Consider the following 17,410-nt stretch of genomic DNA (forward strand, 5'->3'; position numbering starts at 1 on the left):
AATTATCTGCCCCTCCGTATTCTAGTGAGGAAAAACATGGGTGAATTGGACAATTAATGAGGGTACAAAAGAAAAGTAGTGTACAGATTTAAACAATGAAAAACTTTTCTTAATTGGTGTGCAAAACCTTAAACGTGAGTTATAAAAAAAGGGAGGGAGTATATCACTAAAAGATGACTGATTAATTGATGTGACAAGGATTGAATATTCTTACGCAATGGTCCATCCACTAAGTTGTCGTCGAATTCAAACAATTAACTATCTATTAGAGTCGTACTATTACTTAAGCAGTGGGAAAGAAGAATATTCCTCAAAGAAAATATGAGAAAGAAGGGAAAATGGGAACAATTAGTTTGAAAAATTTGTCTGATTGCTTTGTCTTTTCTATTGCCCGGCCTGGCAAACTTCTTGAAATGGATATTTTTGGATGCAAGTGACGACTCAAGACTAAAGAGAAACCCCTCATCAAATTTTGTCCACCCAGAAAAATCAAGTCATGACTGCAATATGATTTAGACCCCGTTTGGGTTGCGGTGTTTTTAATGAAAATGCACTTTTAAATGTTAAAAGTACTTTTAAAATATCTAGTAAACATCATCTCATAAAATTAGGAACAGAGTTTTTGATATAAAAATTACTTTTAACAAAACGGTAGCTTTTATCAAGTTAACTTTTTTTTTTTTTTTTATTGTTCTTGCATTTGGCAGCATACCGATTACCTCCGTGATGACTATGTTTTTTTCATTTTGGGAGTAAGTTGAAAATCTAGACTGCAATTTATACTAGAATTTTGGTGAAATAAAAAATAAAGAATTTATTACTTTCAGTTTCAACAGCTATTGTCAGCTTAGCTACTATGTCTACAAATCTGGAGCAGTCATAACAGATTTCTGATGCTATGAACAACAATCAATCGTACAGGATGCTGATCACCAAAATGAAGTGTGATCGGTTAATGAATAAATGTAGCAGATATCAGAAATGATTTCATGAGAGAACGTTGAATGCTTGAGCTCCACGAGCAACCTTGATAAACACATCTTCCAAAGTGGTATCAGCAAGACCCCAAGCGTGAACTGTGAATCTGCTTTTGGCATTCTCAACTGCTTGGAAAACATCAGAAATCTTGATTTCATGCTTTGGCAACTCAAACTTTTGAGTGCCAGATAAATGGTATGTCCTGTTGGCATTTGGGGACAGATGTCTCACCAAGTTCTCCACTTCAGCCTCATGATCAGCCGATGTTGTCATCGTAAACACGTAAAAGCCCCCATATCTAGCCTTCAACTGAAACGCAATATATCCAAATGAGACCGATAAGGCTCCTCTTTCAGATTTCAGATTTCACATTTAAGTCGGTCAATAAAAAGCTCGATTCTTAAAAAAGAAATGCAGCTTGTGAATGAAACCCGTTGCACGGTCCATTTAGAGGTGGCAGGGAACTTAATTAGTAGAAGTCTAAAAGCAACACAGTTATCAATCAATCTTATAGCACAGACAGTGATAATGCATTTTCCCAGTGAAGAAAGGTTCCAAAGTCATTACCTCTTTGGGGTTACCTATACACTGCAAACTGCCATCAACAAAAATTCCCAATCTATCACACAAATGCTCTGCCTCTTCCATCGAATGTGCTGAAATAATTCCACAAGACAAGCGAGTATAAGTCACTCAAATATGTCACCAATAACAAGATTCAAGCCACTGTAACCAACAGAATGATTTTAGGTGATAAATGTCTGGGAATTTGTTAGGTTTGTGCCCTCAGGAGGCTGCTTGCATTTATGGGAGAAAGAGTGCGGTCTTAGGAGCAGATTTCATTGTGTATTTGATTTTCCCAGTCTAAAACTAGCAGAGATCCCCACTGATTATGCTTCAAATGTCCTATACTCGGTAAACATAAGCAAAGGGTTTCAGCCACCAGTATAGGTATGGAGTCTGAATTATAACAACAGGTAAGCACAATTGTCTCATTTTGGTACAGACTACTGCAAGGAAAACAATATTGCTATATAGGAAACAAGGTTCTTTTCTAATTTTCATGAGAGAGAGAGACAGAAAGAGAGATGGAGAGAGAGAGGTAGATATTACTAGTGAGGATTATTGCTCTGTCTTGCTTTGCCCTCTTCACAACATTCCATAAGTTATTTCTCGAAGCTGGATCCAGTCCTGTACTGGGCTCATCCATATACACAACCTAGCAAATTATCCTAAGAAGCTATGTTAAAAGGTGAGCTGCTTTAATTATCTTAGTAATAAATGGAAGAGGATGTAGGCCTACTTTGGGATCTCCAATCAGTGAAATTGCAACGCTAAGCCTCCTCTTCATACCTCCACTATATTTCCCAGCTTGCTTGTCAGCAATGCCTCCATGAAATAGGTTTACGCTCTTAAGAGATTCTTCCACTGCCTGCAACGGCTCATTACCAAATTCAGAAATCGTCAAACGTGACAAAAATCCCAAGACAATTTTCATTTCATACATGTGTTACTCTCCCACTCTCTGTAGCATCTTTAACATAATTTGAATCAGTATGCAGCAAGCCATGACAAAGAAAGTACGAGTAAAATGCAGAATAAACACTTGCTATCCATCTAGATAGTGTTCTCCTTTGTTTGGACTCTGATGTCGTTGCTAACCATTATGAAGCTGCAAATTCTTGATATAACAACTGTGATTAGATTCTGCTGATTTAAAGTCTATGACTTCATGCAATAGTTTTAAGATTTACTAATACAACTCTCCCAGCACTCTTCTCACGAATTAGGGCAAAAATGATTGCCACAGGATATCAACTTAGTCATTTAAACATCCACCAATTACTGTCATCAGATTTAACAGCAAAATATTCCCACAGTCATTCCTTTTAGAAGCACCAATCCCAAATTGCTAAGGTACATTATGTTGCCAGATCAAAAACAACATTGCTTACCTGTGTTAAAGCAGCACCTTTTAGGTTCTTAAGTCTTCCATAAAAGAGCAGGTGCTCTCTCCCAGTTAGCGTTTCCCACAGAAGACTGTATACATTTAACATAGTAAATGGAAGACATGTAGGGGATAAACTGATAAACAGAAATAGACGAAATTGTTTATAGTAAATTAAAATAATAAATAACATCAATGCATACTCATGTTGTGGGCAGACACCCATGCTGGTATAAATGCTATCCATCTGGCTCCAAATATCAAGCCCTTGAACATATGCAGTACCAGAGCTTGGCTTTATAAGTCCGATCATCTGTTAACAAAAATACAAGCATAGAAACAAATCTTTCAGTGTCTGGCCAAGATAGGAAACTAAACCCAGAAGCTGATCTCAATAAAAGTTCATGGAGAATATTGAAAGTTATATTCAAATACGTTAAACAAGAAACATATGCAAAAGCCAACAAAATAAAATGTTTGCTTTTTGTTACAGCTTGGATGGTTACTACTTCAGTAATATATAAATGAAGCAAGAACATTGAACTGACCATATTTATAAAGGAAGTTTTGCCTGCACCATTAGGCCCAAGCATACCAAAGCATTCCCCACGGGGCAAAGCCAGTGACAGTCCTCTCACTGCAAATTTCTCTGGGTTTCCATCCCTTCCTGGATACACCTTTTTTAGATTGTCACAGATGATGGCATGACCTGTGCTGGGCTCGAGCATCAATTGTTCAACCTTCTCTCTCTGAGGATGAAAGATGGAATAACAATTAAAAATGCAGACATACAGAGGAGTTAATCATGCAGTAGCCTATCTTTTCACAGCAATATTGATTACATAACTGATGGGTCATTCCGAATAAAAGAAAAAGATGCTTGTTAAACAAACTAAAATTTTATATGCAACAGTCCCATTTGTGAGGCAAAGGTGAATTTTAGTGCCTATTCAAAAAGTGAAGATAACTATAGTTACTTAACAAATACAGTTCATAATCACGGAACTTCAAGTGCTGAAACACTGGTCAGCACTCTCAATTCAAATAAAGGGCAACATTTTTTCTTTTTTAAAATTTTTTTTCCTGACCCCCGAGCTTATGATCAACTAAAAAGGAATTAATGAAATTACCTCTTGGAGAACATCAGGTTTCTCCATGCCAACAAAAACTTTAGATCCCTGCCTTTGCAAACTAGGCTTTCGGAAGGATGATAAGGGCTTCTTTCGGAAGTTTTGCAAGAAAAAAGTAGGACTTTTTCCTGATGATTTAACTTGATCAACATAAAACGCGATGAGAAGAACCACCCACCATTCAATAAACATAATGACTAAGACTTCTTTCATCCCATTCTTGCTATCATTTAGATCTTTCCATCGCATCCCATCTGTCCCCATATAGTTTCCCGCAAATGCATATTGTGCAAACTCATACAAGCCCCGATAAAGGGAAAATCCTGGATATAATTCCATGACTATGATCCAGCCTCCTGAACAATTTTCAGATCATTCTTAGTATGATGAAACAAGACAACAATGAACACCGAAAAAATTGTAGAAACAAAACCATACAAATTGAAAATAGGCAGATAAGAAGGTCATGAATTGCAAAACGCAAAGGAAGTTAAAAAAAAATGATCTGGAGTCCATGTTTTAAAGTTAACAGTATTTGAAATCCATTCAAACAATCCTGATAATAACATCAATGAATTTCATATGAGAAACTGTCTAATGTTGTGAGTTGACCTCCAACCCTCGAACTACAGAGAACCAACATGACAGCGGAATGATTATTGATGTTCTATCATCTTTGGGGTTACAATTATGCTTGGAAATCACTTTTGCAGATGTCATTTTCCCTAAGTAAGGTACATGTTACATTACCTAATTTCTATAAAGTGTAGACAATATCCCAGCTTTTGTTTTATCCTTTTCCAATGCGGGCGGGATTCCAACAATGACCACATGCTAAAAATGGGATTTGTCACCATGAAACAAATGATCTCAAAGTGTCTTCAAATTTAAATTACTATCAACAACAAATTGAACATAGTTCAGGACACACACAATTGCTTGACTCGCACTGACACAATCAAAAGCTTATACTATGCTACTTGGGGCCTATGGATAATAGAACTCCAACAGACAAGAGTGTTGGTTGCTATTTTATCCATGAGCCTTCTGAAAAGACTTCTCCTTTAGTGTAACGGAATAATAATCTGGCATATAACACGAGACAATGGCACAGTTAAGGCTTTTCACTTACTCGGGAATGACGAATCTTCCAGAAAGAACTGGAAAAGAAAACCACCCAAGAGACCACTTCCAAAGACCAATATGTACCCTAGAACTGTGACAATTATATAAAAACATGACTTTGTGAGCATTATAGTATGTTTGCCCTGTTAAAGAAATGATATCTACTAGCTGAAACTACACCTGTAGCAGTCTTGACATTTGAGAATAATGCAGCAACAAGAAAAGCCAATGATACTTGCAAGTTTATGTAGAAAAAGTAAAATATCAGCTGGATAGTGTAATCATTAAGTGTGAAGAACTTCAATCCTGCAAGAACAAAAATACTATATAATTTTAGTTAATCAAATAAAAGATCAAAATAAAAGAAGTGATCTGTTGCTTGTGGTGTTACCTATCACTGATCCAAAAATGACAAAAACTAGCATGTATACAGAAGACAATACAACAAAATAAGCGTAGGAAATCATCCAATAGGGACCATCGCCAACCCCATGCATTTTCATCATGATTCTTAGCCTTTGTTGCTTCTCATAAACCAGAGAGCCTAGTACAACCTATCCAAAGAGGAGAATTGATCAAAGAGCAGAATAATTAACTTAATGCATGTATCATGAGGCAGGACAATAATAAATTCAAGCATTATAACAAGCATAACAACATTCTTGAACAATTTCAACCATGACATTGCTTATACTAAGGCTACACAATGTAAGCTTTTTTTTTTTTTTTTTTTGAAGATGCAACTTATGTTAAACAAATCAATAACTAGAGAAGCTTAATGATGGAATCTGAGAAAATTAGCACAAACTTCTCTCATGTTTCAGTTTTCCAAGCTAAGATGAGACTTGTGTTGGAAAAATTTTTACCAAAGTGATGTTTCATCTACCCAATTCTAAATCTTACTAGTGTTAGAAGCAAAGTAGTTAAATAACTAATTGCATTCAACTACTTAAATACAAAACACTTGAAAGCTCCACTGAGCTACTATATCTGATCAATATCTTTCAACAGTCACTACAATTGGGAGAGAAGATCATGATTTCATCAAGAAGAAAAACATCTTAACTGGATATACTCAGGTTATGTTTTCCATTTACAGATACAATATATCAAGATGGAAGCTTGAGTAGTAGAGTGAAACAATTCCATATGAGATGATACACTTAATTTACTCACAGGGAATAGTTTTATAATAACCCATGTAAAGAATAGTGGTCCAAGCAGAGAAGAGAAATCCAGCCTGAGTTTTGTTTCTGGCTTTGGCATTTCTTTGACAAATTCAAACAGCATTTTAGTACCAGGTCCAAGTAAAAACTGGAGATAAGCATTTGATGCCTGCAAATGTAGCGGCCAAATGTTAACCCAACATATATGACCTCTTTGGGTTTATGTAATACAGATTTCAGTTTGACAAAGTCCGATGTGCATTCAAGCACATTTCAGTAGCTACAACTGTGAACAATGACAAAGCCTCACTAATCAATAATGACGAGATGCCAGTGACTGAGACATATTAAGGAATGTTGATAATAAAAACAAAGTTTCAGCGGCTACTCAAAGAGTTCTTAAGATAGACACTACAAATTCTGCAAATATTGGTATGCTTAGCATGAGAACAAACTCCTAGATGGTCCTACCAAAGATTTATTAGGACAGGCAACAAATGGAGCAAAAATTAAGGAACACATAGAAGAACCTCTGACACCTTACAGCAGTTAATTGTCCATGAAAGGTTACCTGGTTACATCAACATCAAATATGCTTCAGAGGCATATTAGATAACTCCAATCACACATTGAAAGGTCCTATAAATCTATGTATCATCCAAAAAATACATTTTTTATTAAACAAGAATGTAACTCTTCAGAGGACAAACTGAAGATGGTGCCCTGACTTTTGCAATATCTTCGTAGAGAATGAACAATTATTTCACCTTCTTTATTGTCAAATAAACAGAAGTACAACTCTTAGCAGAGGAAACTCAGGTGAATTGACCTTCCCATTAACATTTAAAAAATCACAGTCCATTATCAAAAAAGAAAGCCTTGATATTTGACTCAAACTTTTTCTTGCAAGGAATTTTATAGAGAAAAGCAGAATTGAATGAGGAAGCGACTAAAAAGCTTTAACAGAAACAAAGGACCATTCAGAAAATCACATAATCATGCTTGAAAAGTAAATTTCCACAGGATGTTTTCTTCTCCAGCAATGTTATTTGTGACAATGGTAAAAAGAAAAGGCTCTGATAAGCTGCATGAGCTCAATCATGAAAGGGGTCATATTTTTTGGCATTTTCTTCGTTACAGGGTCAACCTATAGAAAAATTACGAAAAGAGTTCTATTTCCTAATTATAGAAAAAGGATGCTGTGACTTAATTGAGAACGTTGGAACAATTATAATGTAATTCAGTTTACCTTTCATGTTTGGAAAATTAAGTTGATAATGAGATGGAAAAAATTTGCTGCTCTTTGACTCAGGAATCTCAGTTCTCACGTTGAAATTTACGGCATCGATGGGGATGGAAACAACTATAATCTATTGCTTTAATTAGCTTGAATCGTATCCCAAAATCTAGTTTTGCTTCCCACTTATAATTCAGAAGACATATGCACGGATGTAACAGTTGTAAGTTATTAATCCACAGAAAATGAGGTAAACAGATGGTGCTAACTATAACGCAATCTGAAGCCAAATGTGCGCAACTTATAAATCAAAGTAATTATCAGGATAGCATGCAATTGCTCATACAACTACAGATATATCTTCATTTCTTCACCTCATCATTCCAGTGGCTGGAGATACTATTATTTGAAGCAGCACAACAGATAGAAGATAGAAGTACCTAACAAAGATTTGTTGCATCTGTGCAATTTACCTCATTTTCTTACTTTTTTGCAATCTTTTTACCAGTACATAGCTAAAGTATGAATTTCCAAAAGCACATTAAACTAATAAAGAAAAGAAAAAGAAAAAAATGAAGATGAAACCTCCATAATTTGACTGCCACAAATTTGTATAAACAGTAATAAGGTGAGGCAGTCCTATTCAACTTTGTTGTGTATTTTAATTTTAATGATTCTCACAAAAGCATAAACGCCTATTCTCAGGCAGAGTATCACATTTAAAGTAAAGTTCATTATTGAAGTTTGCAAACAGGTTTCAGGTTCATTCTCTTTGCATAGCCTTGTCCTTTCATGTAACGTAAAATACGCAATGGATGCCTTGTGTTCTCAATCAAATACATGAAATTGCAAATGTCAAAAATGTCAAACAGGTATTAAACATAACCTAGTTCAGAAAATGTTGGCCTAAATAGTACAGATAAAAAACAACCAGATAGTGCATACCAAGTTGATTGAACGAGGCACCCGTGTTAATGCAAGAGGACTGTTGCCTGAGTCATTCTTATAGGTAGAGTTGTACCATATACTCACATTAAAATTTGTCAGGTCTGTATTTAAGAAATCATAGCCTGTGAAAGAGAATGAGACCAGAAGTTAAATAAACAAAGTAATATAAATTACTGCAGGTTAGAGATTCATGAAACATGGCTAACAAACCTGCTGTTATCTCATTTATCTTCCTTTGTTGATTGCCCTTCCTGTAACCTTTATACAGCTCATCATTGATCTCAGAAGAACTGTTTCGCCACAAATGGAAACCTTGAACACAACTTATCTCTGCATTTGAAACAGAACATATTGATAGTCCAGAAAATGGATTTCTGTCTAGTAAATGTGAGAGAGTATTCATACCAATGAAGGAATAACTAAGAGACATGCAGAATTCCTTCTTTTGAATGCATAGAACAGATTCGCCTTCCTCTAAAGGACAAAAGTAAATAGAAAACCATCTCTGTTTAAGTTTCTATAATGGTTGACATAAGAATAGTACCTTGTTTACTTGAGGCAGAACCTACTGGGAAGGAAACTGAAAACGTGACGTTTGAACTACATTGAGGTTGGAGATAATAGACAGGCAGATTAGAAAAGAAAGCTGGGTCGAGGAAGTTGGATAATTGAGGCTTTGATGCAGAACCCTGAATTCCAGAATATTGCACAAGCAACAACATAACACCAGAAGCATTAAGCAGTAATAACAGTACAAAGTAACTACTCTTGAATTAACTACCAATAGGAAATGGCAAAACTTAAGCAAAATAAACAAAGGCTCACCAAGACATCATTAGCTAAGCTGTATAACACCTCTGAAGCATTTAAAGTTAATGAACTTGGGAACATGCTTGCACCCAGACCTACAGAGTTGTAGATGAAGCACAAATGCATCAATTTAGATAATCCCATGTTCAGCAGGGCAAAAAATCAATTACAAAGAAGTATATCATGACCAAGAACAAGAGCTGCATACTCTGTCCAAGAGTACGATTACTTCCAGTCAGAAGTATAGCCACGGGACAAGAACCAGTGCTCTTGCATGACTCATTCGGCAAGTCAGCATGTGAAATAAAATCTGTTAGCACTGCACGATACTCAGGGGCTGGTACTTGTAACAATGGAGGCCACTCTGGTGGGCTAGGAATTGCACAAGTTGCCACTTGATCCAGTGTAGAATATTCAATTCCACACACTCTCTCGCATTTTCCATCCCCATTAGTGTCAACACAAGTGCAGCCACATTTATTTTTGGGTTTATCCAATTCTGAGTTGACTAAAACTTGGATAATAACCAGCAACAAGCACAACAAAAATGGGAATATGACAAGCCGAACATTTGATCTGATATTCCTTTTCTGAAAAACCAAAAAAAAGGGGCAAAAGAAAAGAAACTACCATCAACCATTTACCTTGAAATACAAAATCTGCAAACAAAATGTTTAACTTTATCAGTTTAGATGCATGAAACAAAACCAAGAAATCCGAGGATCGAAATAGTAAGGATTAATCTTTCGTAAACTGACAGTGCATACATACACTAGTAGTTCTAGATTGCTTAATGTCACAAATAAGGTGGAGTTAAGATTAATGAAAGATAAGTCTTGACAATGAGAAGGAGTCAGCTGTTTTGAGACAAGAAGGAAGCAATTAGATACTTGTTCTTTTATAAATGCTAAACCAACTCAAGTTTTGTTACCAGTTATGCAGCACCTAACTTTTATACCTGGAGAAAAGCTTGAGGATCTATTTTATGGTATAATAAAAAGTTCTAGAATACTATAATCTTAGTAGAAAATACTTCTTATACGTTGGAATAATTATCTCTGCAAATTCAATTCTTTACTGACACCACATGACTAATAGTATGCCCAACTTTTGTAAATGGCAATGTTCAATTAACAAGGTTCCAAATGTGAATGAAACTAAATTACTGTACAAAACCCAAAAAAAAAAAGAAAAAAGAATTTCATGTCAAGCTCAACAATTTGAAAACAATTTGAAGGCTGCAACCAATCTTACCTCTTTTTTTTTTTTCGTTTTTATTCCCTTTCCAGTAAAATCCATCAAGAAGCCATCAGTAAAGTAACATACCTTAGAAGGCAAAGAATTCTAAATCTTTTATCAACAATATATAACTTTCTTCACCTAAAGTACACTAATATCCTGCCTTATCATTTCCAGCATAGAACATAGGGATCATGAAGATAACTTATTATTGATCAAGAAAACAATTAGTCCACCAACAAACAGCTAAACACACCTAAAAGCAAAAACCCAAGATATACTACATTAACATAACAAGATTAAAAAAAGGGTCAGAAAATCCATGACCAATAAGCTAAAAGGATACACAGAACAGAGACAAATTCGATAAACTGTGACAACTGATTACCTGAAAAGTCAAATTCTTCCTAAGCAAAGCATTGGCCTGAGTCCAGAAACTTGCAGGGCCATGTGAAGAAGAAGAAGAAGAAGGAGTTGTATCTGGCATTTTCTGTTGTCTGAACTAGTTTCTGACCGTTAAAATTGAAGTTTGCGCCCAGGAGGTGGTGGTGTTTGAGATCCTCGTCCCTTGCTTCCTGTTCCAGTTCTTAAATTGGGTCGTTATTTATACATGTTTCTTTAATTTCTTTTTACGAAATTGCCCTTTTTACTTCCCTCGAGGCCGCTAGACGGAACTATATTTGAAATGACCACAGTGACCCTCTTACGTATATATAATTATAATATATTTGTAGATATATTTTTCTATTTGTTGGACCACAAAGAAAAAATGACAACTAACAACGACGCTGTATCTATCTACGCGCAATAGACAAGACTCCCCCGATCCCTCTCATTTCGCGTATGCTACTTTTTTGTTTTTCAGTTCATATCAACGCATACAAAATTAGTTTTTTTTTGTATTTTTTTTATAAGTAAAACGGCTCGAATTTAAAATTTTCTACTTATAATCCTTCTCAATTTATCAAATTATATGACCAATGAAAAAGATTGACTGATATTTGTAACATTTATTAGATGTGAAACGGTGTCAAAATCTTTTTGTTTTCACTTTACCAAACAAATTCGTATTAATCTAGGCTATATACTAGTTAGGCTATGATCTCACTAGCTAGTTCTGGTTTTTGTTAAAGGTGACTAAAGAAATCAATGTTAAAACGTTCAAAGAATTGAAGTCCTAATTTCTAGTCAAAAAGTAATTCTTAGAATGATAGCTTGAATATATTCCAAAAACACAAAAGCTTTTTCCACCTCAAAATAAGTAATTAACAGAGATAAAAAAAAAAGTTAAAATCAGGCCTTGCAGATAAAATAGGAGATTAATTTTTCAACTCATTAGCGTGTTTTGGGAGAGGGTTAGGTTGGATGGTACGAAAGTAGGGAGTGTAAATAAGAGATTTTAAATTCTTCTAAAATCTCGCGCTTACACTAAAAAAAAATTTATTATGAAACAAGGAAAGAATAATAAAGAAGTACACACGACATCTTAAGAAACAAAAACCAAGAATTTGAGGGACATCCAGTGAAGTATTAATTAAGATCCATTAGGTCATGCTAAGGTGTTTAAAAAACTCAAGATTGACTAATCAGTTTATCTCCTAGAGATTCTATCTGCCCTTTGTTCACTTCTTCTTGGTCGTATGTATAAAAACTTTCCTCAATTTCATCACAAGTTCGCAAACACGGATTCTTAGCAGAGAAGAAGGGGTTATAAAATAATATCTCTAAACTTTAACTACTCGTTTATGGATAGTACAGTTTTGACCATCTTCCCTCCCGTCATCAATACCTGTAGTTTCAATATTATTAATGTCTAGGTATGAAGATTTTCGTAGATTACACTCATTTTCGTAGATTACACTTACTCTTAGCAATTTTTGTTTATAGTCGTGACCGTATGACGTGAAATTTTTGTACAAAAATATATAATAGTACCAATTTGATGTTTATAAGATAAAAAGATAATTGAAAAATATGTTCATAAAAAAAATTTTCTATAAAAAAAAAATCAAAATTCAAACAAGGTAATGGCTCAGTCTAGTTGACAAAACTAGACGGGTTCATTTCAAATTGCCCAGAAAATTCTAGATGGAACCTTAAAGTGTCATGAATCATGACGAATACCTAGAAAAAAAAATAAAGAAAAAAGGTTAGTTGATGGGGTTGGTAATTTGCTCAATGGGGGGATTTGTGCTCAGAAAAAAATTAATCAAAAAAAGGGAAAAAAAAAAAAAACTAATTAAGAAGACTCTCAATTTAAGTAAGTTGTAAAGTTTTATTGGCAACTTGCAGGAGTCCACAGATTGACCAGACCGAAGTAGGCTGTAAAGTGCCATGGGCAGTTAATTATCTCAAAAAATGACTAATTACTTGTATCTCCTATTAGTTGACCATAAAGGATTGATTCTCCCTGTGATTTGCTTGGTCGTACAAATAACTGCTTGACTCAAATTTCAGCACAAACTTCGCAATCATGTATGGATTCTTAGCAGAGAAGAAAGATTATGCAACAAAACATCTTCAAACTTCAAATAATTTTAACTATCTTCACAATCTATGTGTACGTTGTTGGTTATGAACAATTTGACAGACAACAATTATCTTATGCATATATAAATTGGTCAATGCTCACAAGATAAGGTTGCATTTGACTCGTCCCAATTTGCCTTTCAGCTTTCTGAAAAAGTCTAGCGATGACATGATGATAATCCCCTAGTTAAATCTCTTTCTCAGTTTCTAATAACAAAGAACATCTCTGGATTAAAGCCTTTAAAATCATGACGAATAAGTTAGTCAATTGGCCTTATGTAAACCGTTGGCTATTCCGCCGATAACTACACTGTCAGTGCATAAAAAAATAATCTTATATATATATCAAAAGAAAAAAAAAATCAGCAAAAAGTATAATGAATGTATAGTCTCATTGTCAGTAAGTGTTGAATTTTGTTTGGTGGTGAATATTCTTTATTAAGGTGATTAGTTAGAGCCTAGAGGTGTTCAAAAGTTGACTAGCCTGACATTTAATTGTCTCTACATTGGGTGTTTAGTTAAAAGTGTACGCAAGCAGGTTAGACTATATATCATACAAATTAACATCATAGTCTTATTAGGAGTGATAAGGACTTGTATGTTTTATATTGCTTGATCTCATTCTTGCTCAAAAAAAAAAAAAAAAAATTTTTTTTGGGGTGTGCTCAATGAGTTAGCAAACTGAATTAGGTCAAGGTAACATGTAAAGTGACCAAAATCACACAACCCTTTCTTGATTGTTATGCTACTTAGGCACGTTCGTGCCCCTTGCGAAAGGGTTCGCTCAATTGTGGATGATGGTATCGGATGCTACATTTACACATCAACAATTGTTTTTTTTAGGGTAAAAACCTAGCTCCTAAATAATTATTTCAACAAAAAAAGGGCGCTATTTAGGAAATTTTTGGGACCTGTTGAGGAGCTACAACTTACTTTGTGATGTTGGATAGTACTCTTAATGTATAATATGTGGTTTTTGAGCTGTCTTTTGCTTAATTATATCAGGACATTTTGGTCATTTCATCAATTTCCGTTAAATTTAATGGATTCCGTCACATTTACAATTTAGTTCGAGGTGTCGTATTGTATATTTTGAAATCATAGGGGGTTTTTTTGTATATTAGACTTGACACAAGAGACTTTTTTGTTTTTTACCTTGTTATAAAAACAAGTGATGATGCATACACAACTTCACAAATGAACAAAGGGAATTAATATCTGCAATCCCTAATTAGCCTCTAGTACTTGTTGGATATTATATTTTTGGTGAATGAATTGAAATGCAAGGAAACTAAAAAAGGGGTTTTCTATAAAAAAAAAACTCTCTACACTTTCCGTGAACATATTTCCCAATCACCTTCTCACCTCATATATATCAAATCGTTACAATACATTTTATAAAAAAAAAACTCTAAAAAATTGTAATTCAAACGCAACCTAAACGAGGAGTACTGCAAATATCAATTCCCTCAGCAAAATACGAAGATTTTGTGGGACATCTAGGGAAGTACTACTAAATATCCATTCTTAATTTATTCCCTTATTAGTGTAGAAACAGTCAACAGACCCCAGATGTACTCATTTCTTTTATAGATAGAAATGTTGACCATAAAGGTGTTCATAGATGAGTTTCTTGTAGAGAAATTTCTCCACAAGTTCGCGCCGCGGTCATGGTTTCTTTCTTAGTAGGGAAGGTACATAAAAAACGCGGCTAGCCAAGTTGCTTAGATGAACTGAATTAATTAAGACTATGAAAAACAAATGTTTAAACATTATTATTTGCTTGCTGATGAAATAGTACTATAATTAATTGTCATTCTAGCTAGGAAATTACTTGCTCATGGGATCTTCTTCCGCTGAACTCAGCTTCTAAAGTGTCGGCAGTAAATATTGATTTAAGTAAAAAAAAAAAAATGTAGCCTTCTAGCATTTATTGACTTCTTGGATTTGAAAAGCTACTATTGTATACAAAAAATTAGTATGGTATATTAACTTCATTTAGAATTAAATAAAAAAAAAGTTGGAAGAAAGGCAGAAATTGCTTTGAATCGATGTAAGATTTGGTCCGAATTGCTACGCATTTATTACAGTTTCGATTGTAAGTTATTTGGGATTATTTAAGATATTTTTACTGTAGCATTTTTTGTGATGTGATGTATGTGAGATAAAAAGATATTGGGAAGATAAAAAGGTGTATTGGAAATTGTAAAGATGATGTAAGCAAATAAAATTGGGAAAATATGAAGCAATCCAAACAAACCCTGAGTTTTGATTAATCTTTTTTATTATTTACGTAAACTTTTGACATTTGAAGTCTATCCAGAATAATGAAAAGACTATTATTTGCATTTTCTTTTACCATCTCAATAAAAATACATATCTTCCGGAAATTTACTATTCAAAGAGCCCAATTCTCCTTCCTGAAAATTGATTAATTGATCATTCAAGAACAAGAAGTCACACTCAACTAAATTAATTAAAAAGAGATTATCATAATACTACTCTTTGATATAGTTTAACTTAACGTGTGTAAACTCAATTAAGTTATTTATTACTAAGGTCAATCATGTCATGATAAGGTGTATGTTAAAAAAATTATTTAGATAATTATGCAACGCATTATTATGACATTTCAAGGGGCTGAGCGTTAAATAATTCAGGAAAATGGCCGCAATTCCAAAATCTACAGTCCAAAGGGCCAGTCAATTGCTTGCTAATATATTTATAATCTCTATTCAAATAAAAAAAAATGCCCAAACAAATCGATGCACGTGGATTTATATACATCACACAAGATTTGACCTTAAGACCATGATCAAATGATGTGTTTGGATTGTACGTTACCTTTTCCGTGGACATATTTTTTAATTATTTTTTTATCTCACATATATTAAATTATTACAATAATTTTTTTACAAAAAGACCAGAAAAATACAATTCAAACAAAGCCGAAGTAATTTTCATTTATTAAATGCCTCCTAAAAATGTTGTCACCGAGTGCGTTCAGTCCCCTCCAAGTTATCTTTGGATCTCTTCAGGTCCCTGCCTCCCCTTAGTATAGAATAGTATAGATCTATCGTGTCAGACAAAAAAGGAAAAAAAAATGCCATATATAAAGTTTGATTCTTTTGTTCTTGATGAATAGTTCTTGATTTTGGTTTTTGATTCTCAAAGGCCACAAGTGTTTCGTTCTCAGATTGGTATGATAAATAATAATATTTCCAAAGTTATTGAATTTTTATTCTATTTTGACAGCAGAACAATTAGTGAGGAGCACCAATCATGTAGTCAAGACTTCAAAACACAATAAACCTAATGAAGGGAAGGAAAAAAAACAGACTGGGAAGCATCCATAACCATCATATTATTTGGGAGCATATCACGTTAAGTGATACATGAATAGTTTATTACTTATTTTTTGAAACAAATTCAGTATCACTTAATTAATTCAAATATTATACTATTTTTTTGTTATCAAATGTATCTTAACATATTAAAATTTAAAATCGTAAACTTTAAGTGATGAATTGAATTATCAAATATGATATTAGTTGTATATAAATTCCTTACGTCTCAATGAATATGTGTTTAAAAAAAAAAAATGATGAGCTATACGGCCAACGCGTTATTGTGACATATGAAGCTCGACCGAGCGCTATTATGCTTTAGGAAAATGGTCACCACCTTCGTTCCAAAATCTACAGTCTAAGGGGGTCAAAGTGCCGGAGCTACTCAGAAAGATTTTACTTGTGGTATATGCTTTTCTTTGAAATTTCCCCATGTAGGAACTTTCCTAGTATCTTATTATTGTTGACCGTACGTCCGTACCATTATAGAAAACGAAATAAGTACAAAGAATGATTACTAAATTATATATTTCGGAAGTCTTTAAATTTTTTTGTTCTATTTGGTCAGCAGAAAAAATGATGTTCTAAACCAAGGCTTTCTCGAAGGACTAAAAATAGATAAGAATGTCCATTACACACAGATCAAAGAAAGGTGAATTGATGAGGAGCACCATGCACCAATATAGTAGTCCAGAAGACAATAATTCAGGCAATCTAATTGGGAAAATAAAGACTAAGAAGCATAAAAAGTTTCAGAAGTAAAACCCTTTTCAAACAAATGTAAGTCACGCCTTGTATATTTGCTTGAATGTGTAAACAAACAACTTAGGCCCTCTTTGATAATACAATTCAATACCTAAATTTAATGAATTTAGATCTTAATATATTCAGACGTGTTTGATAATAAAAAATTAAACATCTGAATTAATTAAGTGGTACTGAATTTTCTACGC

General features: G+C 34.0%; 1 protein-coding gene across 2 annotated transcripts; it reads right to left on the reverse strand.

Moving 5' to 3' along the window:
- Nucleotides 1-788: 788 nt before the first annotated feature.
- LOC113738566 (ABC transporter A family member 7-like) lies at nt 789-11,158 on the reverse strand. 2 transcript variants are annotated; one of them, XM_027265806.2, is made up of 18 exons: nt 10,970-11,158; nt 9,551-9,932; nt 9,358-9,437; nt 9,077-9,221; nt 8,743-8,862; nt 8,530-8,654; nt 6,358-6,516; nt 5,573-5,735; nt 5,362-5,487; nt 5,189-5,272; nt 4,057-4,412; nt 3,475-3,675; nt 3,130-3,239; nt 2,934-3,018; nt 2,282-2,410; nt 2,092-2,197; nt 1,546-1,634; nt 789-1,287 (listed from the first exon to the last, which is right to left on the reverse strand). In XM_027265806.2, the coding sequence occupies exons 1-18, from the start codon at nt 11,066-11,068 to the stop codon at nt 988-990; spliced, it is 2,859 nt and encodes a 952-aa protein (XP_027121607.1). In that variant the 5' UTR covers nt 11,069-11,158; the 3' UTR covers nt 789-987. The 2 variants fall into 2 exon arrangements, 1 of the variants encoding a protein (XP_027121607.1); XR_011813232.1 differs by lacking the exon at nt 789-1,287 and having other exon boundaries at nt 2,092-2,210.
- Nucleotides 11,159-17,410: the final 6,252 nt, after the last annotated feature.

Source organism: Coffea arabica, chromosome 4c (assembly GCF_036785885.1).
Source record: "Coffea arabica cultivar ET-39 chromosome 4c, Coffea Arabica ET-39 HiFi, whole genome shotgun sequence".
Taxonomy (NCBI): Eukaryota; Viridiplantae; Streptophyta; class Magnoliopsida; order Gentianales; family Rubiaceae; genus Coffea; species Coffea arabica.